At 45.7% G+C, this 26,406-nt stretch overlaps 1 protein-coding gene across 1 annotated transcript in view; it reads right to left on the minus strand.

Moving 5' to 3' along the window:
• dock1 (dedicator of cytokinesis 1) overlaps nucleotides 1-26,406 on the minus strand; it is a 179,198-nt gene that overhangs the window by 127,200 nt on the left and 25,592 nt on the right. The window contains exons 12-22 of the mRNA XM_041963484.1: nucleotides 24,225-24,304; nucleotides 21,821-21,946; nucleotides 21,346-21,470; nucleotides 17,137-17,235; nucleotides 16,557-16,629; nucleotides 12,877-12,980; nucleotides 12,160-12,343; nucleotides 5,298-5,395; nucleotides 3,474-3,563; nucleotides 1,635-1,735; nucleotides 1,410-1,538 (exon numbers count right to left, since the gene is read on the minus strand). Of these exons, the coding sequence (XP_041819418.1) occupies nucleotides 1,410-1,538; nucleotides 1,635-1,735; nucleotides 3,474-3,563; nucleotides 5,298-5,395; nucleotides 12,160-12,343; nucleotides 12,877-12,980; nucleotides 16,557-16,629; nucleotides 17,137-17,235; nucleotides 21,346-21,470; nucleotides 21,821-21,946; nucleotides 24,225-24,304 (1,209 nt within the window). The remainder of the gene's footprint in view (nucleotides 1-1,409; nucleotides 1,539-1,634; nucleotides 1,736-3,473; nucleotides 3,564-5,297; nucleotides 5,396-12,159; nucleotides 12,344-12,876; nucleotides 12,981-16,556; nucleotides 16,630-17,136; nucleotides 17,236-21,345; nucleotides 21,471-21,820; nucleotides 21,947-24,224; nucleotides 24,305-26,406) is intronic.

A 26,406-nucleotide genomic window follows, 5' to 3' on the forward strand; every position in this document is an offset into this window, starting at 1 on the left:
ACTTTCAGAGCCCATAAATCTCCACAAACTGGGTATTAACTGTAAATGAGCCATGTTGTGCTTGCTTCAAAGTGTCAACCACTGAGATTTAAAGGCAGGTCAAAGACGGGTGAAGTGTTCAGATTGCTCCCACCGCATCAGATTTCGCTGGCTGCCTTCCAGAGAGGTGGGTTTTTGTGGCGCTGCAATCTCTCACGAGGCTGCGGGTATTACATGGTCCGGGATAGTCACTGTTGAGGGCTTACAGAAATCATGGGATTAGAGGCATCCATCTCATGGCTCCCACAACAACAATTACTTAAAGCTGCTTCTCACCTGCAGCACCGAGGAGCAGATTGAGCTCCAGACTGCCATGCCGGTCTCAAGTCACGGGTGGGGGGGGTGTGTGTGTGTGTGTGTGATTAGGGTGTCTCCTCTGCCATGTCATAGATATCTGCCACTGCCCGAAATGAAAAGCTGAACATGTGCTGGTGTAGCCTCGCCACCTTCTAGTGAGAGCTGCATGAAAGGCTTCAACACGCAGTCTAACTTAGCAACGGCGGCCCGACGGAGCCGAATGTGGCAACCAACCAGAGAAATAGCTCCAACTACAACAGAACACAGACAGCGCTTTAAGATCGGAGCTTTTCCATTATCCCCCGAGAGAAACCGCTTGGCACGCACCGCGAACACGGGCAGCGCGGCGAGCGGCGTTGCCGTGGCGCGATATGCGAGGCAAAGGACGGAGCGTCCTCCAGACATCGGACAGAAAAACCAATCAAAGTCGGCACACTCAATTAGACCAGGATCATACATCAGCCCCTCAGCTGCCAGCGGCTTCATTCCGCGGGCTCTGCGACATTATCATCCATTGAGCGTCCCCGCGGCCAATTAAAAACACATCCACAGAAATTACCTCAACCATCCACTTTTACCTGCTTCAGCTTTATTCCACGGCTGCGGCTCTCTGTGGAGAACCACAATCAATGCTGCGCACAGTATTGATTTTATTATGAAATAACACTGAAACCAAAGTATTATTGAAGGAACAACTACGGCGACAAAGAAACGAAACCTATTCACAAGTGATAGGTGTAAAACCTCATAAAGACAAGCAAAAAGAAACACGGCATCCACAAAGTGAGATTACTTGTGCATGCATGTGTGATTTCAACCTTGGATTTAACTCTAACAACTTGCAGGCAGTCGCTTGATATCACTTGTAATATAAAAAAATCTTCTGTTTAAAGAGTAACTGCACCCAGACTGAAAATCCATATGCACAATGGTTCAGCGCTTCATTTGGTCACAAGTGCATCAGTGCAGACATGAGAATGTATAGATATCTGTTTATCCAGGTTGTCGACAAACGCGCTGGCCTTCGTCGCCGCGTCACAATATGTGCATGTTACGTGTGTATCAGGACATACTGGTTGAAGAGGACCCTGGAACGGACGATAAACTTGAAGATGTACTCCAGAGCCTTCATGGCCTTCAGCAGCTGCTCTGTCAGCTTCTCAGCGTTGTCCACGTAGTTCTTCAGGACTTTGGTCAGCTTCCTGCAAACACAGTGATACACAGCTGTTGCTCATCACAAAATAGGGGGGGGGGGGCTTGCTCTTGAAATGTCCTTGTATGGGGGGCAGTTAACTCACGTGTATGCCAGCGTGGCGCTGAAATGCTTTCGAATGTAGGTCTCCAGAACGGGGTTAAAGTGCTGGAACTTTCTGTCGGCTATAAGCCCAATTATGAACACCTGTCAGAGCACAAAGACATATTCATTAAAATGTAAACCGCACGGCTCATAATGGGGAGCAGGAAAAACTGCCTGTCTTCCTCAATATGCTGAAAACGACTGGGAAATTAAACCAGATTGCATTTGAGCAGAAAGCCATTTTCTCTCAATTCTCTAGCCTGCAGATAATCTAGGACACCAGACAACACAATTTCCACCTCCTTCCCCTGAAAGAGGAAACTGTTCTTTGGAGATGTAGCCAATGATGTTAGGCGATGGCGTGTTAGATAGGATTCTGGCAGATGCGTTGTCAACTCGCTGCCCATAAATACTTGATTCAATACGTGACGACGTTATGCAATGAAAATTCCGGCAGGCTAATTTCGCTTTGCCTTCTTTGAGCTCTAACTCGCAGGAAAATGAGACCTTTAATGTGAGACAAACAGCATTAATGGAAACGCTACCCCGGCGCGACGGATTCGTGCAGCTCAACCCGGCAACGGTACCACACAAGACGCAGTGTGTCTGCACCCCCCTCGGCCAATGATGAGCCCAGCTCTGATTTACAAACGGCAGGGAGCAATCTGTGAGCTACAACACCAATTCCAGAAAAGTTCGAACTCTGTGTAAAAATAACAGAATGCAATCATGTGCACACAAACTGTGTTTACTGACAACAGCTTTACGGGGTGTTCCAGAGCCCATGTAGTAACACATAATACATTATATGCTTTGTACGAGCAAAGTGGTGAACCTCGCTTGTGAACGACGGAGCCTCCCCCAGGGTGCCTGTCCCAACCTGTTTGAAACTTGTTGCTGCATTAGATTCAGAATAAGCAGATATTTACAACAATCAATGAAGCTGATGGGGTCAGACATTAAATACATTGTCTTTGTACTGTTTTCGAGTAAACGTCAAAAAAGGATTAGCAAATGATCCCATTCTGTTTTTTGTTTTACATGACGTCCCAAGCGTTTAGAATTTGGGCTGTACAATATAGAGTGCAGTTCATAAGCATTTGGTGAGGGAGATATTTTTATATTGTTTTGGCTGCATAATATAGCGCGAGATATAATATGAGACTGAATTTGATGTTTGAGAGAGTTTACATCCACATTGGTAAATTAAACTGTAGAAATTCCAACATATAATATATGACATCGTGTTATCAAAGCTTTAAGTCAACCCCCATATGAGCGTTTCATTTCAAACCGAGCATGCTGAAGTACACGACCTAAACAACGAAAATGCGTGACTGCCCAAATACTTGTGGGCTGCACTGCAGTGCTGCGTGAAGAGAGGCGCAGGTAAGTGTCCCAGATGAGGAGGTTTTCTCCGAGGCGTACCCCTGGCACACACTCAACATTTTTGTGGGGATTTAAGATGTGTACTCTGGCTGTGTTTGCCCTTGCAGAGTGAAGACGTCCTGTTTGAAACTTAAAAAGGATTCTTTATGGCATCAATAAATTACGCTCAAACACACGCGCATCAGAAATCATCATCATGAATATTCACCGTGCTCATGATACTTTGATGGTTTACGATTCTCTCCATAAAGGGGTTGCTAACCCCCTGCAGGTTTGATCTACAGCTCAGACAGAAAACACAAGTTGCGCACTTGTGGAAAGAAAAAAGGGGCTTGAGCACACGAAGGATCTGACGACAGATTACGTTTGAGTCTGAGTGTTTGTCCCGACGGAGAAGAACCTCTGCTGGCATGAATTCTGCTCTGCTGCAACCGTCTGCTTCTTTGCTTACCAAGGCATCGAACACCAGAGTGTCAAAAGTGTCACTGTCAGAGTTCTCCATCATGATGTTGAAGAGAGCATCCAGAGTGTCTTGCAGGAACTGAAATGACAGATGCACAGCATGTTATCAAATATAATACAACATGGAACTATGCTTTATAATAAGGTACACATATTCACCATTAACTAGCTGCTTATTTGCATCATATTAGTAGCACATTGGCCCTTTCTTAGTCATTATAAAGCACTTAATTGTTCTGCATGACCACATTGTACAACTATTAAGCCATTAACAAAGGGTTTTCCCTCAATAACCTCCTAATTACTGCTTATTGACAGTAAGTAAGGAAGTTGTACATGAATTACAATCTTCATTACCTAACTCTGACTCTTTATAACCAAAACTATCTTTCTTGTGTGACCAAAAGACGTTCATGGCAAGTCTCAATCTCACTGCAAAATAGCAAAACTGCTTTCACTGCCCTTTCAAATCAAACGGAGTCAAACTAATAACCATTTTCACATCCAGCTGGTGACATTAAAGTGATAAATGACCCAAGGACGAGTGAATTTACCTGTCATGTCAAACAACAAAATAAGATGTAATAAAACACACAGGACTACAAGATAACAGTCAGTTATCAATGCAGATCAGGGTATGAATCCACTGCCATTATACCGCATTCTCGTCAAGTCCTAATCCTAAACATTATGAATGCAACCATGCTGAACATGAACTCCCATGCACCCTGTATGCAGCAAGCAAACTAATGCCCTGACAGTGCTGCACATTACGCACCCTTCACTGCTGTTAACACAAGCCAGCACGGTTCTGCGAGGACAGTGATAATTTGCCTGTCAGCAACACCTCAAAAAACACTAACTATATACACCCTCCCTCTCTGGGGAAACATGCTCCATTTACTCAGCCAATTCCGAGGCAACGCGAAAAACAGATGTAAAGGTGTCAGAGACAGAGATATCCGTCTATACTGTGCTCGGCCCGTCATCTCGGGATGGATGAGATGCATCGCGTTCTCGTCGGGAAACAAACACGGCGAGTTTGAAGCACCCTTCAATCTCACACAGGCCAGACTGCACGACAGAGGCGAGGAAGATGGGAGGGGGGGCTGTCAGCTCAAAACCGGTATCACATTAGGGAGTAGGAAAAATGGGTTTAATGATAAAAACACAACCAAAAATCATCTCATCATATAATCTTTGTGCACGATATGTAACACATAGCACACGCCCGTAACAATGTATTGATAAAATGCCTTTTAAATGCCAAGACGGAAACGTGATCTAATCGCAGACCAACAGCCTCACAGAGCTTTGGAGGGATTGAGCACTAATGTGGAGGTAATAACAATCACACCCCCGCGGTTTAATGAACTGGCCCAGCTGTGGCTGACACGTCTATTTGGCCTGATCAAAACTGTGTGGGTGAAGGACTTCCTCTGATACACTGCAATCTGCCAGGCCCCCGCCCCCCAAAAACCTCCCTCTCTCGAGAGTGGTTTATTCATCTGCCCCATGCTGAGCACTTAAAGGGCCTCTGCCTATACTTCTGACAGTAGGTCATCTCCTCCCCTTCTGTCCGCCGTGTGCGGTGCTATGCGCTCCCTCCCTGCAGCAGACATCAAAAAAGAAACTGGCAAACTGTTCGTTCAGACCGGCGGTGAAATCGTTTGTGAAACCGTTCCCGGGAAGCTGCCGTCAGCAGCGCTGAGGATTGCGTTTAGCCTTTGAGATCATAAAGGATGAGGTACGACTTCAATGCAGCAATTAAACGCGGATGTTTAATAAAGATCAACGACGTTCGCCCTCTGACCTTGACGACCTCGCCACCTTCCACCTTCATCAGCTGACGGAGGTTCTGCTGCAGCAGGCTGGTGTTGGAGCGCCACTTCAGCAGGCCAAGAAGGTCCACTGAAGGAGGAAAACAAACAACAACAAAAAAAGTTATTACCACAAAGTACAGCAGTAAGACCATCCTGCCAATGGTAATGCAGTGTGAAGAAAGATGGAGAGGCTGCTGGAAATAACAATTAAGGTTGAACATTTGAATTTAATGAGTGTTTGGGTCAGTCATTTGTTAAAGATGTTTCACACACACACACACACACACACACACACACACGCACACAGTTGTTTGCATCACTTTTGGGGACATTACATAGACTAATATTAATCAGACTTCCCCTAACCAAAACCACTACTTGCCTAGCCCTCACATTAACGTTCTCTGTTATCTCTGCTTGTAAGGAGCCTCACTCTCTAGCCCCTTACCCTTACTTTAACCATTACAAATAGATGCCTGATCCTCACCCTTAGCCTAACACGAACCTAAACCTTATTCTAATCCAACCCTTAAAATCAAGTCTGAACCTTCAAACAGCCCTTTGAAGTTGTGAGGACCGGCCAAAATGTCCTCATTATGTAGTATAAGTGTACACACACACGCATGCACGCTCGCGCACACACGCACACACAGAGACACACACGTCAGTTTGTAAATTTTCCAAATACGGCGTCAGTCATTCTGTTAGATCTCTCACTTTAATCCTGGAAAATGAATTTAGGCACAAGAGGATGAGTCATGATGTGATTAATGAAGCTCAAGGGAGCGCCGCTCGTTCCGAACACCTCTGGCAGATTATCCAAATTTTTAAAAAACGCACTCATGACGATTTCTTAAGGCGACGTGTAAACCAGCCCTCGGAGCGTCAGCCGGGTCTTTTCTGAGGACGGGAGACATCTATCTTTTAAAAAGGTGGCGACAGGGAGTGTTGGGAGACACGAGTCAGTCTACTGGCCAACGTCAGCCGTCGTTAACATCAAGATGAGTTGACGAGTCTGTGTGTGAAACAGGTGTCTAATGCGTCCCCTGGCTCTGAGGCAGCTTTGTCAAACCCAGGATGTCGTCGGGGTCATCTCTTGTCGAGCTTGGAGATTACACAACTACGCCTCCGCTGCATCGATTCTGTTTTAATCTCCGACTCCCCCAACTTTATGGTGCAATACTAAAAAAGTATATTTTTTTAACTCCAGCCTACCGCTCCAGGTGATACCCTCAAATATTTTGTTTTGACCATCCAAAACCAAAAGGAATCCAGTTAACATTAATATTAAACAGAGACAAGCAGCAACTCATCACACTGGAGGGGCTAGAAGTCTTGAATATTTAGCATTTGCATGAAAAATGACACCAGATTCACCAATTAGCAAAAAAAAATTGCTATTTTTTTGTTGAGCGCATAATACACAAACTAACTAATCGTCGTAGCTGCAGTCCAGTTCTTATAGCAGATTCATAGCCTGCCTACATTACTTACTTACTCACCTTGCCTGATTGGCTGGTAGAGTCAATCAAGCATGGCGACAGTGTGATGGATGCCGATGATCCGCGAACCTGACAACCTGTCGTGGCCCGCTCACAAGCCCCTGTCTAAACTATCAGGGATCCCCCTCCCCAGGGAGGTATGGATTCGAGAATTGACGGTTCAGCACGTCAGAGAGACAAATGGATTGAAATGAGCATTAATCATCGGGCAGCTCGGCCCCACTGGGGCCACACGGGACAGTGGTGCAGAGTGTGTGTGGGATGGATCTGGTCTGCCTGGGAGTTAACACGGAAATCGCTGAGTGCCTTCGACAAAAAGCATCTGTCTTAGCAGGCAGCCGAATTTAAAAGCTGCAAAAACTGGCAGATGGAGAGTGGTGGAATAATTAATTCTGGGAGAATAGGTGACACTGTCACTGCACGACTGAAATGCTAAAGACTTCACATTACCATTTCAATTTCTGTTTACAGCACATCTTGCATCATAAGAGCGTTTTTTCTGTTCACTTTTACAACCAAACACAACCATTAAGTAGTTTGAGCAGCTTGTTCTTTAATGGTAACAGCCTTGTACATTTTAAAAGTGCAGGCTTTGTCAACACAGTGATGTAACAGCGGCGTCACACACGGTTTAAAGCTTCCCTGCTCTGAAACTAGTTTTTTTTTTTCCAGGCTGTAAACAGATCCCTCACCAAGCTGGATCCTCCCTCAGCTCCTGTCATTAGATCTCGGCTTCTCCTCCAGCCTGCGTTTAGTGAGGCACGCTGCTAATACCCAGGAAAGAGCCGGCAGCCACTTCACACTGGCGCCGGGAGACCGCCTGCATGAATCTGGCATAATTAAAAAGAGCGGTTCGTCTCGAGCGTGGGGATCAGGGCCGAGGTGTCGTGTGTGTGTGTGTGTGTGAAGCGAGCAGGCTGCTGGAAGGGGCACTCGAGAGCCGTTTCTGGCCCCTCTGCCTGAGTTAGTCTTCAGGAGAAACAACCAGCAGGAATGAGCTGAATATGAATTGAGCCGATGAAGAAGAAGATTATCAATGAATATGTTCATTGTTTTTTTTTTTTTAAATGAATCGATTCAGTTGGCCATGATTTGTTTTTACCGAACTTTACTATCATCTGCTGGATTTTATTTACTCCACTCGAGCTGCCTTCTTAATGAAAGCGAGAAATGGCTTGTGAATCCGCCCTGTGATCCAGAGTCTCTCCAAAATCTAATGGGTTCATCCTTGGCCCGCGCTTCACCCTTCCTCCAACTTTCATGAAAATCTTGCCATCAGTTTTTCTCTGTAATCCTGCAGAAAAACAAACTGGACCAACAACATAACCTCCTCGGCAGAGGTAACGATGTGCTGGAGAGAACAATCATCCCCACATTCGGTCTGAAACTGCTGCACTTCTCTTAAAATGCTGTATTTTACTTGTATATTATGAATTCTATGTATTTTTACCTATATTTCATTATTTCATTCCATGGTTTTATGCGTTGTCTTTATTTTTATTTTCCTCCTTATTATCATATTATCCATCGTATTTAACATTAATTCTTAATCTTTTTTTTTTCTGTCTTTTCTATGTGAAGCACTCATTTGGGGCATGTGATTTCTTTCTTGTAAAGCACTTTGAGCTGCAAGTTTATTATTATTATTTAGATTTGGGACAAGTACATAAATGTGTGTCATATTTTTATTGATTCTCAGATGTAGTTTAGAAGTTTCGTCCACCCAGTATTCGCCAAGAAGTGTCTAAAGCTGTGAAGGAGAAATCAGAATAGACGGAAAATTGGAACAGGAGGACAGAAGGGCGACCGGCTGACCGAGCTAGCGAGCGAGCTAGCCTGTTTGGGGGGGGGGGGGGTTTAAAGAGCTTTCAGGTTTTAATAAAGCAGGCAGACTCCGGCGCAGTCGGAGATAGATTCGCTCTGCGCTGCTTTATTAAAAGAACTCAAACCTTTTCCGAGAGCCTTGGCGTGGGAGGACATAGAACGGGGGACGCGCGCACACGTGCACGCATGCACACACAAGCCTCTCTGTTTAATCAAACTCAGCGTGCAGTGACGAGGCAGTCTGATCCCCAAGCACCTATTGCCGCCTGGCGAATTACCACCACAAAGCGGCAGGTAAATATCAGGAGTTGTGCTGCTCTATAGGACTGAATCGTCTTGACGGGACGCACACTGCTGCCAATCTGTCTCACACAGCGAAAACAGATAGAGAGGAACACAAGGTGGACAAACAAGGTGCAGACTGATCTCATCTTGTATGTTAAATACTGCACAGTGACAGTTTCGACAAGGGTTTAGGTGGCTAACATCGCTTCTCTATCAAGCATAATCAGTGCGTGCAGGCTCCGCTTCTGCAAGCGAGGCTGCTCATTGGCTGGCATCACCACCCCCTGAGCACAGAAGGAAGGAACCCACGACACGCAATATACGCTGCAGCTGCATTTATCGTGCATGCTATATCAGGGCCACATCTTGGAGAGCAACAAGGACAAATTTAGACAGAGAAGATTTACTCCAAGGTCACATAAGGCCTCAGCATTAGTATGGAGGGTTTCTACTGGAGATCGATGCGGACAGAGAGCTGCTGCTCTTCTTCAAAACCACTGTCAGGTGAAAATCCCGTGTTTCCACAATGCTAGCGCATCAAGATCAACTACTATTTTTATTTACTCTTTCAAAAAAGGTGCTGACATGGTTCCATAAGTGCACAAGGCATAAAGCGTTAACAGCAGCCCCGTAATGCGAGCGCTGACACTAAAATCGCATTACCGGAGGTTTATGGCCTCAGATGCTGCGTCCGTCATACTCACATATAGCAATGCAGTTAGGTCCATTTATGTGATGCATGGATGGAATCCAGTACCTTGGACTTCTTTAAAGGATAATTGCAGTTTATCACAGCTTCAGTCGTATTTGGTCAGGGTTGGTCAAACTTATTGGGAGCAGAACATGCAGCTGGACTATAAAAGCGCTGCTCACAGTGCATGTCGTAAACCTCCATCATGGCTTCCAGGCTGGTTCAACTTTGACCTACTGGACTGTGAAGTGGCGGATTATCACCATCTCGCTTTACCTCCAAAGACAGTGCTTTGGTTAATCTGGCAAAACTGGTAAAAGCAATATTGCCACGTTCATTCATGCCGTCATTTTGGAGGACAATGTTATTGGAAATTATGGACATAAATAAGATCCAGGTTACAATAAAGTGAAATAATCCTTTAATAAAGTGAAAAATATGGAGAACAAGTTGCTCATCTTCTCCGGCTTTACTTTATCTGCTATTCCTCAGAGGAGGGTTATATCATATTTAGCTCCAGGAGGTAAAAACAGGTTCATATTGCCTGTTTTTGTGGGTATATAAAAGGATTATTCAGTGAGCGCTCTGCCACTGCAAAAAGACTTCAGCGCTGGACCACACGCATCATCAATTTGCTTCAACAGCTCACTCCGAGCATTTCCTCTCACTCTGTCCTTGCTCGACTATTTAAAATTATCTCTGCGTTACCATGAATAAAAACATGACGACAAGATGCACTCCTAACAGGGTGTTGCTGTGGGCGAGTAAAACAATTAATTTCAATTCCAGTCAAAGTTAGCCCGTGGTGAATCGGCCCCTTCTTTATCCTCTTTCAGGCTGCGGCCAAAAAGCACAGAGGAATGAGGAAGCTTTCATTTTGGCTCTAATTAAAATGGTGACTCAGTCCTGCATACCAAAAAAAAAAAAAACAAAACAAAACAAAGAATGCACAATGCATCAAGCAGAGAGGAAAGCAAAGCAGACATTTGGGACGGCTCTGTTTGGAGTAACTGTGAAATCAGAGCTGGGAGCGTTTGACCAGCCTTTCACAGAGACAAGCATGTCTGGAATTTACAAACATGCATAAACACTGGGGCCAAAATCCTTAATCCGTGAGCCACGGGGCAGAGATGGGGATTTCCTTAGCTTAATAAGTGTAGATCTTCTCGGCATCCCGAGGAAGTAAAAAAAAAAAAAAAATACTCCACCAGACTGGCAGCTGTAAACAGAGCAGAGCTGTCGTCTGCAGAGACGCACTGAAATCTGCTGACTGACTGAGGAGAGATGAGGAAGAGAAGGTAGGTTCGAAAGAGAGAAAAGGATGAAGGAGAACCCTTCAGTGTGGGCGAATGTCCAACATGGGGACACGTGCAAAGACCAGGTGGAAGGAGCGAAAGACGGCGGGCGTCCTGGGGTCCTACTTTAAGTGATATATGGTTACCGCGTGTGGATAATCTGTCTGTCAAAGTGAGACGCTGTTGCCCGAGGCTGGTTTCGACATCCAGAGTCCGCTCGGCTAAAATACATTGAGAAATGTCTTTTTGAAGTAAATGTGAGAATGATTACTGCTGGAATGAACCGTCCTCTGGGCTGCACACAGGCAAACGTACACAGGTGTTGCGAGTTTGCTCGCGTCTATTCCTTCCGTCTTTAGATGGAGGGTAACGGGAGGCGGCGTCACGATTAGCAAACCACAACGCAGAGAAAACAAAAGAAATTTCTACTTTATCCCGGCAACAGTGTGAACATGCTGAGGTGAAAAAACATCACGCTTTTTTGAAGAAAGCACTGAGTACACTTTGTGCTATTTTTGTCACCTTCAAGCATTCTTAAGAGTACTCAAGCAGTCCTTGAGTACCAGTTAGTAATACTTGAGTATACTTCAAGTGAAAAAAGCATGTTAGATAGGCCACCAGTGAAAATCATGACTCCTGATCATTCAAAACAGGCAGTACAAATGCATTATATCACCAGTGTGTTGGAAATATACTTAAATATGTCAAATCTTGTGAAATTAAAGTACATTTTAATCAAGCCTGCTAACAGTGCATTACGAAGGAAAATAAATATAGTTCTCTATTAAAATTATGTGCGATTTAGTACACTTAAGTACAATTTATAATACACTTAGAATAAAGTTCACTTTTTATAAGTACTCTGAAATTCCACTTTAAGTATCGGAGAATTAGTACGTATATTCATTTTAATACATTAGAAGTGCACTTTTTAAGTATGTGTCAAACATACTTTAAATTGAGAACAAAGAGTAAAAGTCTACTTGTAATGACTTTTATATTTCTAATACACTCAAGCTCACTTGAGTATATTAGAAATATTAGAAATAAACGCAAACTACTGCATCTGTGGTGAAAGGGTGAAAGAATATGGATTTTTTCCAGCATTACATAATTGGGACAATAACAACATAGGCAGTAATATTAAGTGGCTTGAAGATAAATTGGTTTTGTTCTGCTAGAAGATCACTCTTCATCACCTTCAGTTATGAATGGGGGAAGACACAGATGCTGACTGAAATACAGAGGCTGTTACCGTTCTGTGTGAGCTTGGTGGAGCAGACCAGGGTGGAGATCTGGAAGGAGTCCTTGCTGATGGTGCAGTTGCCCAGGTTCTGGGTGCTTTTCCCCGTGGCAGAGTAGCCCTTCTCCTCCAGCTCCAGCTTGGTGGCGGGAAGGTTCAGGTACAGAGACGAGTCCTCCAGCTTCTTCGCTTCCGCCTGGTTTTCGAGGATGAGATTCGGCAAATTTAGAATTCAGAGCGGAGCTCGTTCAGGGAGCTCGTTCATTTTAGCAGAATAACTGAAATCCAGATCTGCTGTTTATATTGTAACAAAGTATTATGTTCTATTACTGTGTGTGCTCTTTTTAAGATGCGTCGCTGAACCAGCTTTTTTCCGCCGTTTGTTGCATGTGAGAGCGACCTTGACTGACAAAGGCAATGCAACGAATTCTGCCTTTATTAACTTTTAATGAACATAATTTGGCAGCATAATGCAAAGGTATCATTATACAAGAGATTTTAATTGGGAAGTAAAGTCCGTTCACTGTGGGGTTTGATGCGTACCGACCACACAGCTCTCCATAGAAGGCAGCTATTATTATGGCAGCTACTAATAAGACAGGCCAATTTTTCACACAGTACTCATCTCTGCCGTGGTCATGTCACGAGAAACGTGGGCCGGGCCAGCGGGTACCGGCGACAAGCATACATGAACGCCACAGACGGCGCTACGGGATATGTCCTGTTTACCTTGTACACGATGAGATCGTGCTCGCCATCCCTCAGAGTCGTCCCATCGTACCTCATCAGCTTCACGAAAGACAGGGCGAATATCTTCTCTGACTTGTCTTTGGCTGTCGGGGGGAAGAAAAGGATCACGTGAGGAATCAGCGGGACGGGAGGAGAAGCTGATCTTTGTTGTTTGTGTTTGAGATCGACTTTACTCTCCCGTTTTTTGCGCTCTTTGTGTATATTTGCAAAATAATTTCTATGAAAAGTGTGCATCTTCAGGAAATCAAAGACAGCATGAGAGCTGTTAGAGCACGGATCCTTTTCAGTAAACCCTGCTGCATAGCTGACTTTACAACAAGTCATTAACAAACGAGCAAACAAACAAACAGATCCCACATGTAAATCTCAGCACCACAGGCCCTCAGTCAGCTCCTGAGTCGGCACACAAAACTACTGCTCCCTTCTGATGTCTGCGTTAATGCTGTGACTCTATTTGTGCATGCGTTGTTGTTTTTCCCCTAAGAGCACTTCATGCTACAACCCTGATTTCAAAGAAGCTGGGACTCTATGCAAAACAAATCAGAATTCAATCACTTACTGTGTTTACTGACAACAGTTTTATGAAGTGTCCCTGAGCCCCTGTAGTAACATCCTTTATCCAATCATGTGTTCACAAAGTGGTGAACCTCGCTCCATCCTCGCTGAGCCTTTCCAGGATGCTCCTTTCATACCCAATCATGATACTATCACCTGTTACCAAGCAACCTGTTTACCTGTGGAATGATCCAAACAGGTGTTTTTGGAGCGTTCCACATCTTTCCCAGTGTTTTGTTGCTCCTGTCCCAACTTGTTTGAAACGTGTTGCTGCATCAAATTCAGAATAAGCAGATATTTACAAAAATCAATGAAGCTGATGAGGTAGCATTGTTTTATTTATGTTTTACATAGCGTCCCAACTCATCCATGAGTGCAAATTAACTGCACAAGGTAGAGGGCAAATGGGAGGTGCAATGACATGAATGTAATAGTTAAGTAGAAATTCATATATCCAATATCTAAAATTTTGATCATTGCATAAATATGCAAGACTTGCCTTTTTAAAAATCGCATTTGCAAATTTAAAAAGAAAAGAAAATCCCCTTTTTTTAGCAGCCTATTAATGACATTCATGCAACACAGTTTGGACTAAGTTGTCTTGTGCGTCCACTTCCTGTTAGCACATGAATAAACGCTTGCACTTCTGATCCCAGGCCTGCAGCTGTGAACGGTTTGTATAATCCAGCTAGGGTGGAGAGAAGATGCTCATTGCCTGTGTGTGCGTGCATACACGCATGTGTCGCTGCATTGGGGGGGGTTGAGGGGGAGCACTGCGTAAACAAGCAAGAGAGTTATGACTTTGTCCTGTAACCAAGCGTTTGGATAGGGCCGCATATATCATCATTGTGGATCAACAAGCTCAAATTTACGTGCCGGCTGACATGATTCACCGCAGTATCTTGTGCATTCTATCTGCATAAATCCCCTCATTGGTTTGCTGCCTGCAGCCTCGCCAGTGAATAATTGCTGGGCTGGCCTGAGAGGAACCAGTGGAGGGAAAACACTGTACGCATGCCACCCAGTTGAGAAAAATGTATTAGCGACTTCCTAAGAAGAGCAGAGCTCTCAAAACTCCGGGAGAAAAAAAAGGGTCACTTTCAGGACAGAGCGACTTTTTGGAGCCAATCAAAGTCAAGTTTGCGTGGAAGTTCTGCAGTCTTCCACCTCTAAGGTGGGCTGTCACTTCAGATTTATGTTGAGTGTACTGTGGCACACTTTAAAGCCTACCCTCCACCCCACTCATCAGGTAGTGGCATAATGACAGATGAAACAGGAGCGAAAAGATGGCGGGGATCTCTTACAGCCACGGCGGCGTCCGTGATAGCAGCCATCAGTCTGATGAGGCCTGACAATGTTAGAGTGGTAGTCTGATGCACTGTGTTAGAGCTGGCCTGATTCTGAAACCGGGGGGGGTGGTGGCTGAGATACTGAGCACATGAGCTCTAGCAGCGGCCTTGATGAGCAGCTCTGTCACTCTGCGTTTCCGCTAAAAGTTCAGCACTAGCTAGGAGCAGTGGAGGAAGCAGGAAGGACACAAGCAGACGACGGCAGAGGACTGAAAGGACTTCATCTGACAGACCACCTCTGCTCTGCTCTTCTTCAAAACCTCCTCACATATCGAGAGGTTAAGGAGCTCCCTATTTTCCCATAAAAGTGCCAGAATGTAATATTTTAAGCTACTGTGATACCTGCAATATGCCTTGCAAGGATTAATGTCACAGCCTAACTGATTAGAGAATAGTTAATGAGTGTGCGCAGGCACACCAGCTTCCTTGGCACGATCACAGTTTCCCTGTCGTGTTTACACATTAACTATTATTCTCTGTTCAATCATTTACACAATGAGATGAAAGTTTGTCTGACACCGTGATAAGGGGGATAAGGGGGATTGCATCAATTGGCACTCTTGTCTTCCAGGCTGATGATCAAATGGAGAAGCTAAATCCAGCAGGATGGGAGATGCAACAGCTTCAACAGCATATTGCAGGCAGGCGGATATCAGAGTGGGTTCATCCTCGACTGCAGAGTTTACTAATTCAGTGAAGAAGTGACAGAAAGTGGCTCGATGCTGAAGAGTCATGCAGACATATGCAGACAAACAGAGAGGATAAGGTCAGATTCATGTGTATCGACGGCCAGGTGTTGCTGATAAGGAAATACAAGGCACGCACAAATGCGCGCAATCAAGCCATTCTGCGTTTTCAACACACCTCTGCATTGCCAACTGTCAGTGACAAGTTAAAGCTGGGCAGCATCAGCATGCCCCTGCCGTCCCACAGTCACTTGAGGTGAGCCGGTTTCTAAAGCAACCGTTACAGCAAGATAACGGCAAGTCACAGACTTTCAAAGGCATGCCTCGTAACAGCATTAGCTGCAGAAGCGAGGTGCCAAGCATGACAAGAAGGCTCTCCAAGTGGATTAGAAGACAGCACTGAGCTCCGGCCGCTCCGTCCAAACCACCTGCATGCAGGTGAGGAGCAAACACAGCTGAGGGATTTTAGGACCTGGAGGACGGTGACAGCCGCAGATTACTCCACGACAGGAAAACATAGAGTTTCCCGCGCTGATATCCTCCCAATTCTGCTTTGCCTTCTGCTCCATATGAACTGACTGTTTAATACGTATACACCTGTCATGGCTTCTATCACCCCCAACAAAAATCCTTTTCCCCGCGCCACTCCTGCTGCTGGAGGGACGGCCTCGCCATGTGGCGGGCAGATGGGATGGCAGCATACCAGGCTTCCCTGCCCTCTACACCCCCAAAATTAAAAAGAATGTTAAAAAACAGAAGGACACACAACACTGGCTGCATTCAGCGAGACACTGGTCCCAGTAAACAAACGAGCCCCCTCAGGCATTTTTCACATCCCAGCTGTAGTCTCTGACAAGCCACTCTATGATGCTGCTCTGCTTTGTGCAGGGGCAGGCTAATGCCTCTGATTAATGTGACAAAGGGTGAGCTTCAAAGTATTTATCACCGTGCAACACATCTGCTTGGATTGGATATCTTCCACAATTTGTTGCCGCGGACAGATTAGCAGCCAATTGTGCAGCTGGTCATCGGCGAAACTGATTATTCACACGCCGACGTCTGTACTCACAGTCCTGCGATGAGCGGTGGCGAAAGGTGAAGCGCAAGTGGCTCCGGTTCACGTCTTCGATGGGAATAGCCACCTGAGGTCGGGGACAGAAAGAGGCTGTGTGAGACATTTAAACCCAGAAGCAAACACTCAACAGGGCAGCTTTTTTGGATAGAATGAGCCCCAAACTCTAGATTTTCAAACTGTGTAGAAATGAACTGGAGCTGATGGCAGGTGGCGCGCTTAGCTTAAGGGTTAGCTGTGATGCAAGTGATTTGTAGTAAATGAGCTAAAAAGTGCTTTTTTTTTTTAAACCGTCATGGATCAATAACTTTGCATTTCGGGTGCCACCACATGAACCATTTAATCTACTGTATGGTTTCATATTCCTCGCTGTCTGTCTATGCTTCTAGGCTTCACGGGTGAATATCCAGCAGATACCACATCCTGGAAATTACTGATGATGGAAACCTGTGTTGTGATGAATAATGGATTCGAGAGTTTTATCAAAGGCCGGTGTTGCAGCCGAGGTGGAGAACGATGACTAAAATATCACTCGGAGAAGAAAAACGAGGAGGTGGACGTGAGGAGGGAGACGCACCTTAATTGTTTCAAACCAGCGTGGCTGCTTCACTTGGTAGTAGATGACAGACTTGTACTCATTGATGCCGTCGTCTCCGGCTCCGGGGAAGATCACGCTCTGGATGAAGAGGAGGAAAGCGCACAGATCAAGTTATGGAACAATACGACCGGTTAGCAGCTCTTTCAAATGATGGGTTGTCAAAAAGGTAACATTTTCTATTAAGGTTCACATAATCACAAATAATTAGTTGCTTATTAGCATGCATATTAGTAGCATATTGGCTTTTTATTACTCGTTATAAAGCACTTATCAATGGGTTGAGTTATTAAAGGGTTTGGTTATTTGACTTCGACTGACATCGCTCAACAACTTCTTTACTTATTATCAATCTAGAAGACGTTTCACCTCTAATCCAACAGGCTTCTTGCGTTCTGACTGACTGGTGGGGAGTCCCAGGCATTTATCCTCTTGCAGGATCATCGACCCACCCGGCTATCATGTGAGTCATTAGGGGGTCTCATGAGTCAGGCTGTTCATGGGTCAGTGGGTCAGTAATTCAGAGGTTTTTGATGGAAAACTCTATGCCTGTCCAAGGTGGGTTGAATCAAGGGCAACTGGGTCCTTCCTCTGCCCCCAAAGAGGATTTGCTGTGTGGCGAGAGTCTTGGGTTTGGGGACCCAGGTGGTTTCTGTGACCATGAAAACCACTGAGGTTAAACAGGGACTCGCCAAAGGTCAGTTAGTACTGAAGAAGCCCCTTGGATGAGAAACGCTTCAAGTTTCCCCAACCAAGTCCAGCCGCCCTTGAGTCAACCGTCCTTGGATAACCAGGACCTGGATTCACTGACATCTAGGTAAGGGCCTAGTGCTAGAATGTGGTCATGCAGAATAAGGTATTAATAAGTGCTTTATAATGACTAATAAAGAGCCAATAAGTAACTAAAATGCTAATGCTAATAAGCAAGTAGTTAATGGTGAATTAATGTGTGCCTCAATATAACGAGCTGCCGTCAAAACATTAGCGCACTCACAGCTGGATGCGGAAAATTGCCTTGCACATATTTAATAAAATGGAGTCCCAGAGGCAGACGGCCTAAATCCGGAAGAATGGCCTTTAAAAGTCTGGATGCACTTTATGCATTAGCACCTGCCTGTTGGCCGCCAATCTCACGACAGCATTGTGGAAATAAGAAATAAATTAGAAATTAATTATTTAAGAAGGAGGGGCAGTGGCGCCCGTGCAGCGAGAAGCGGGGGGAAGCCAGGTGCAGGGAAGTGGACCAGCTGGTGCAGACGGATCCAGCCGTGTAAATTGGTCTTCCTAGTGGGTTCCCTGAGTTTCTACAGCAGGTCAGGGTGGGTATGTAAAATACTACGTGGCCCCTGGGGGATTTTGCACAAGGGATGGAGTGACAGCGGATGGCACGGAGGCCTTGTTTTCTATCAGCCAGCCTCCCTCTTTCCTCCCACTACCCCAGCTGACTCCCTGGCCTGCTAGAGCGCTGCTGCTAAAATACTCCAACACTAATGGTTTCTGACAACCAGCAATTATGAGGAATAACAGGCCCCGTCTCCCCCAGCCACGCTGAGCAGATCTGGGGGGCAGGTGCTAGCTCTAGCAGCTCTGCCCCCTCCACTAAGTGGCCGGGATTCGTGACAGCTTCGGATTCTGTGGCGACGAGGAGGGGGAGAGTGGCCGAGGTCTAGCCGCAGGTGAGAGGGGTTTGTTGGGGGAGGGGGGTGTGATAATATGTCAAGGTGATAAGAAGTCGCTGTCCAGAGTCTCACTACACAGCATCACAAATCCTCTTTGATACAGAGGAAGGATGGCGAAATCCAGAGGCAGAGAGACAGAAAGAGTAAGTAATGGAGGAGATGAAAGGGCTGAGACAGAAACATCCAGACAGAAAACCACAAAAACTAAGTAACTACTGAGTAAAACAACAGCTTTACAAAGTGTTCCTGAGCCCATGTAGGAACATCCTTTATACGATCATGTGTTCACAAAGAGGTGAACCTCGCTCCATCCTCGCTGATGAGCGACTGAGCCTTTCCAGGATGCTCCTTTCATACCCAATCATGATACTATCACCTGTTACCAAGCAACCTGTTTACCTGTGGAATGATCCAAACAGGTGTTTTTGGAGCGTTCCACATCTTTCCCAGTGTTTTGTTGCTCCTGTCCCAACTTGTTTGAATCGTGTTGCTGCATCAAATTCAGAATAAGCAGATATTTACAAAAATCAACTAAGCTGACGAGGTCAAACATTAAATACGTCGTCTTTACACTGTTGCACTGGATGAGCTATTTTTTACACAGTCCAAGCTGTGACAGCTTTTTTGGAGGGTGAATTAAACAGAAAGTTTCTCTGATCAAAGATCGCACTCGGACTGCTTCTGACATTAAAGCGACAGGCAGGAAGTGACAGCGTCTCTCATCTCAGGAACACAATTTCCTTTCAGCCGATTAAAATCCAGGAAGGAAGAGGGATATTTAACCAGTTAGCACAGATCTCTTGGTAGCGCTTCTGTGAAAAGCTGCAAGATGTTGAAGGGAGCTCCCTTCAAGGCCACACCACCCACACACATGATCTGTGTCACCTGGTGACTGTCTGCTGCTGTCACTGACTACTATCACTGCAGCTCAGGGGCTCTGACGGTGCCGCAGCCTATTTATATACAATGTGTCTCCTTCAATAAACGCAGTATAGCTGCTTGTAGGTGCTTAAAATGGAGCAGTAGACATCGTGGTCTAATTCTGAGCCTACAATATAAATAAAACCTCAAACAGAATTGCACACAAATGCACAACAAACATAACTAACAAAGCAGAGGATGCTGCACTCAAATGCTGAGAGGAACACTTGTTTTTCTATGTTGGTGAGATATAAGATGCATCGCAAATTATACTGCAAACGCAACATCCAAAAATAATCACAGTGATCATTACTGCTTTCTGAGAACTGCATTTACAGTATAATCACCGCTGATTCTTACACTTCCTCGGCCTGCTGAGCCAAATCACCCACGAAGCCTCTCAATCTAAGACTAATGTGTATAATTGAGGCAGGGGAGGGTGTAAGCGCTCGCTTCTGATTCACCGCTGGCAGGAGGCCTCCCCGTGACCAGGGGGCTGTCATCTCGAATCACTCTCCTGTAACTTCCACTCTCAGAGTTTACTGAGTTTGGACTTCATAGCATGAACGCGTTGCTAATACAAGATTCACAACAAACTGTGGCTAAAAGAAATCAGTCTCGCCACTAAAAGTGAACATTCACACACACACACCTCCTGCCCCAGTTCTTCCAACATACTTGTCATGTCCAACTACTCCAAAACCTCTCATATCCCCCGTTAACTGATGGCCTCTGCAGAACAAGAGGTAAAGTCAAGCAGGGGGTGACAATAATTAAGCGTCAGAGAATGGGGTCACTGGCTAGAGACTCCAGATGAAACAAAAGCTTTATTAGGACATTAGACACTGACGGGTCGGCACATGATTAACAAAAGCCGACGGCGCGCAGAAGCAAAAGTCCATTAAACGTCCTCTGACTTGCAAACCGGCAGTCACCATAATGATTTATCTGGATTTGTTTGTGTCTCTCTGGTTTGATTTTCTGGAGGAATTCGATGCAATTAACGGCGTGAAGCTGCAAACCTCCCGTCCGGCGACAGGCACGAGCCGACCACCACCAAAACGCAATTAACTCATCTCTGTGACAAGGGCTGCAAAATCCCTCCGAATGCATCTGCAACATTTTGGGACAGTTCGCTAACAAACAAATAGACAGGGGAGGAAATTATCCCTTTAACTTCATTAGCAAAGGTAATTATACCAGGAGAGAAATGCTGATTTCACATCTCGAATCACTTCAAACTTTCGAACCCTGCTGCCCATTTTGCCTGCGTGGTTCTGAAGCGGACTCTGACAGCGATAAAGGTTGATTCCTGCAGAGGTGAGCCACATTTTAGGATAGTCAATCAACAACTAAGCACCAATATTGCATTCTATCACTTCTTTGACAGGCGGCGAAGGCGTAGGGCTCTGGCCTGTGCATCACACTGCTTTATAGGAGCCGTGGTCAGTTAAGCAGCGTGCTGAGCTGTGTGAGACTGAAGAAAGCCCGGTAAATCACAGGCTGTCTGAGAGGCCCATCGGCCACGGCCGTTCTGTCCTGAATCTGAGCTGAACCCTGGAAAAACACCAAAGAAGTTCCTCCATCGTACCTCCAGTTTCTTGCCGTCCTCGTCATACACAGACATGGTCACCTCCACGTTTTTGGGTGTGGTCTTGCTCCCCTTGTCAAAATCCCCCTGAACTAGAGTCACGTAGATGTCGTTCCGCACGTCACCTTTAAAAACAGGAAGAGGCAGATCAGAGGCGAGGACTTACTCACTTTTCACAGTCGTCCCAGAGCCCAAGGTTCATGAATTTATTCACTCATCTTTAATATGAATATTACTGCATAACTCATTACGTTTAGGTGGTGTAAGTGGATATTTGGCACCATATACTCTATGGCTGACTTCAGCCCATTACGTAACTAATGCCTTAATTTAACCTTAATGAAGTATATATTCTTTTCTCACATTTTCTTAAATAGGAGTCCTTAACTCTAAATCACTTCCTAGATGAATGTTCAACCAATCAAATGCAAAAAGGAGCCAGGCAGCCAAGGTGAAGCTTTCTAAAACACTCAACCTGGCATGATGATCTCAGGGAAGCCCATCTTGCGAGCCACAGCTGTTGATCGGTCCACCAGGTGCGGGAAGTCCTTCCTTATCTGATGGATGTCTCCCGGGAGCAGCTTCAGAGTCACCCAGAGGCCTGGTGATGCATTCGGGGCAGAGAGGGGAGGGACCAGGATAACGTCAGGGGGAAGACAACGCTGCCCCGGGAAAACACCACCCAGAGATTTCCTCTTGTGCTTTGTGCCGTCAGTGACAGCTCTAGGGCAAGACGCTAAATAGAAGCTACCCGCAGGGATGTGATCAGGAAAACATAACAGAGTGTGTGTGTGTGTGTGTGTGTGTGTTTTGTTTGTGGCAAGTTAAAAATGCTGCATAGTCAGGTGTGCATAGCTGGAATGAGAAAAATCTATCTGGTGTGACAAAAGAACCATCGTTTTGTAGACTTGACACAGACCTCAGCTCAAGTAAAAATCTTGCTTCAAAGCATGAACGCTGGCAGGGACAAAAAAGAACCAAACGCTTCTCCGTAACAAACAAACAGACAATAAACGGCAAAAAAATAATTCTGAAGCACAGCAAAATTCATGATAATGTCCGTAATGCCCCAATGCCTTCTTTAGGCACTCTGTTTTTATGAGAATAAGTGACATTTATGGTAGAATATTCAAATTGCGCCATAATTCCCAGACTTAAATAATTGGTGTGAGTGTGTGAAGCTTGAGAGGAAACTGAATAATTCTGAAACAAAGGGCCTTCAGGGGACTTTCATGGGTCATATTTCCTAACAATTTAACTCCAGTAGCTGCTTCGCTTGTCTCCTGGTTGCAAGGGGAAGCGCCGTTTCTGCAGACACTGCATGGTGTGCCGGCTCTGTAACCGCGCTCGCTCTTAATATTCTCCCAGGGAAAAAAAAAACAAAGCGGCGTAGATACATGCTTCCGAACAAGACTGGAAATGAGTAAAAACAAGGCGGCCAATTAAAGCGGCCGTCCTGTAGCGCACCCCTTCAGAGGCCACCAAAACGAGCGGCGCTTGTGAACCCTGAAGCTTCGCTCGCTCTCACTTCACGGGCCCCGTATTGCTACGAGTGACACTTCTCCCACCAGCCAGGCTGGAAGCCGTCTGATATGCAAGCGTGACCGAAACAGCTGCTCTCACCGCTCCGCTGTCCTTCCCACTGTGGGTCGGAGCAGACCTGACATTCATCTAAGCGCATCTTCATAGGGCATGACAATACCACAGCGGCTGTCACGCTGTCATCCCCCCGCCCGCCTCCTCTCTCAGCACAAATCCCTAAGACGGCTAATGTTCTTCTAACCGCAGATGTCAAATCACTGATAAGATCTAGTCTTTGCAGAGGACTCACCGGCTTAATTAACAGCTGGATTACTTAGACCCTGTCGTCATGGTGATGAGAGCAACTATTAATAGCGTGAGCAGTGATTTATAGTGTGAGCACTTGACAAAGAATTAAATTCTTACTAGCGAGATGACCCGTTTCAACGCCCTGCCAGTGTGCTGGGGATAATGATAGTGCATGGACAGATCCATACTGCAGTATGAAAGAGAGTTACAACAGCTCAGTGAGATGCATGGGACCAGTTAGATAACCAATGAACTGCTGAAGGAAAGCGCGCACACACGCCGAAATAGGTGAGGCTCGGCCTAGCAGTATGTGTTTGCATGCCAGCTTCACTGTGTGCACATTTGAGCTTTGCAACACGATAATGCAGCTGCTCATGCAAGGTTTGGAAGTGTAGGCTGTGTTAACTGCCGCTGAACTAATTAACTGCATCCCTTTAACTGCAGGATCATGGCTACACAATGATGTGACAGATTTATTTTAATGTGAGATGTAAAAACACCAGATCATACTGCTGCACAGCTCTACGTTCAGTAGCTTTCACCTGTTGGAGGGATACGTAGCTGTGCATGGAGGAAAAGCTGCCTAACAACAGAGACGAGCGGTGCGATGCTTGTGCGGGTGCAGGCGCCTTATGTGGTCACCGCAGCGGCTTCAGCTGATTACGACGGACGCGCTCTGCTGCCGGCGTGCTGCGGCAGACGGGTCGCGCTGCGTCCGTGCCTTGTGTGCAGACATATTCGCCGTTCGGCCCTCCAGTGGATGGCAAGAGATGAAAGCACTTTACTTTCACACATGCATATAGTGTTATATGTACATTTTTAATATCTAGAGGAGACGCCTACAGGTGTAGCTGCCTTTAGCTGAGCACTGCTGGGTATTTAGTGGTCTAGCTGACAAAGAATCTTTATAAACATTGCAGGCAACCTTCAGATCCAGGTTGGATTGTCATCCTGAGTTAGTATAACCATTTTATGACATATAAAACACATGTGTGAGTGTGGTGTCTCGCCCTTGGCCCTGGTTCTCGTGTCAGAACCTTGCACTTTACCTTGGCCCTTGTGATTGACCTCTTTGGCGGTGATAACTTTGTTGATGACAGTCTGGAGGAAGTCGTTCTCCCCTGCCACCCTGGGTGAAAAACGGGAGATGTTCAGCTGCTTGTGGCGAATGGCGTCATCCAACGCTAGCCTGCAGTACGCACACAACGGGCAAACACCACAGAGAAGAGGAGATGGCGGAGACAGAGAGAGAGAGGAGGAGGAGGAGAGGGAGGACGAGGAGCGGGGCAGAAGAGCCACAAGGTGACGGTTGTGAGGAGGGGGAGAGGGATGAGGGTGAGACGGAGAGAAAGAGAGAGACACACCGGAGAGTGATGCGAGTACCGTGACAGACACAAAGCCGCTTGTTAGCAGTTAACAGTGAGGCAGGATGGGTAATGAAAGAAACACACAGAGAAATCATCGTTTAGGAAATGGTGCCCAGTCAGCATTTATAGCACCAATGCAGCAGTGGGAAGCTTGACCTGGCCACGGTCGGTCTGGAAATGTTTTCAAAGCGGGAAACTTAATACCAAAGGCTGAAAACGGGCGTTCCCACTCTGCCTTAGCGAGGGACCAACTAAAATATCATGTTTTGTACTCCGCGGGGCCTCAGGTGTGGACAGACGGACTGAGACGAGTGACGGACAGAGCGGAAGAAAAGTGGCACATGTGTGGCAGCTGGATGGCGTCTGCAGTACAGAGGACTCTAAACAAGCAGAAGAAGAAGAAGAAGAGGAGCATGGAGGAGAAGACAGCGGTGACGGCAGCACGGAGGAGGATCTCTGTCACTCAGCCTTCAGAGCCTCCGGCCTTGAATCCGAAACCAATACAAGCATGGAGGTAGAATGAGGGACAGCAGGAGTTCAATCACGGGACAAAACAATGTAAGACGACAGGAGCGAGGCAGGGTTTCCCTCAGGTCTGCAGTAATGACATTTCTACATCTATTCTAGTTTTGTCAGCTATTTTGTTTATCTAGTCTTATCTCTGTGTCAGATGTCCTCGTTAGTCTCATATTTAATCAACCTCATCCTGTTTTTCCAGTGAAGTTGACGAGAGGTCTGGGCATTTTAGTGAAAGAAACTGTTTTAGTCGATGAAAACTGTGACTTTTTTAGTCTGCAGATTATGTTTAACATTTCAGTCAACCTCATCGGGCCAAAATCGATAAGAATTAGTTGTAGTAAAAATTATTTCATTCTTTTGTAAATGTTTGATGTACGTTTTATTGATGCTGTTTTTATTTCTACTTATTTGATCTTTTTCACTTTTGTTCATTTTATTGTCTTCAATTCCGTGTTCACGTCCTTGACCTTTTCATCATTTTATCCGCCTTAACTGGTGTTATTTTGTAAAGCCCTTTGTGTTTAAAAACGCAGCGTTGCAGAACGTGTCACCACGCGGCTTCAGAGAAAGCGCCGAGGTGATATTTGGGCTCATTTTCGTTAATGAGGCTGAGAAAAACGAACAAATGCACTGATTGATCAGAAGAGAAGGCAGCCGGTGTGGCCATAAAGTAAGAAGAGCACGAACCCGAAGAGACACGTCTTGCTTTCTGTAAAATATCTGATTACGTTAGTCCGAGTCCTGACTGCGCCCGATATGGCACGTGCAGCACAGGAAACAGAACTTTTTGTCAGTTAGTCTGAGTCGTGGGAAAAGAGGTCGCCATAGTTTTCTTGAAAGACATTAACACAGATTTTTACAAAAGGCTCGGACGCGGTGGGATTTTCTGCCAATCAACTAATCGATCATTTCAGCGCAAGTTGAAATTAAGCTCCAGATGCATTATCTAAATGCAGGTTGGTTTGACAGCGTGCCAGAGATGAGGTCAACTCGGTCTCAGACTTTTATTGAAGGAGTGTCTGGGGGAGAAAAACAAGAATAACAACCTGTTTCAACAAGATCTCCATTTATCTAGTCCTTTTTTTCTGAAAGCCAATTCCATTTCTCTTTGGACGCCAGTAGTCTGTCCAAATTACGTCACTGCGTCCAACCTTCCCTCAATGGCTCCTTCGCTTCCTCTGCTGGCCTTGAAAACACATCTAATAATGGGTTGTGCGACTGCGATTTCAAAACTTCTTCAGCTAAAATTCTGCGGCAAATACTCACACTCGGGCATAAATAACCTCTCGTAGATCCCGTTCTTCTCTCCACACCGGAAGGCGCTAATTTCCATGATTTATGCTCG

Source organism: Chelmon rostratus, chromosome 21 (assembly GCF_017976325.1).
Source record: "Chelmon rostratus isolate fCheRos1 chromosome 21, fCheRos1.pri, whole genome shotgun sequence".
Classification (NCBI taxonomy): Eukaryota; Metazoa; Chordata; class Actinopteri; order Chaetodontiformes; family Chaetodontidae; genus Chelmon; species Chelmon rostratus.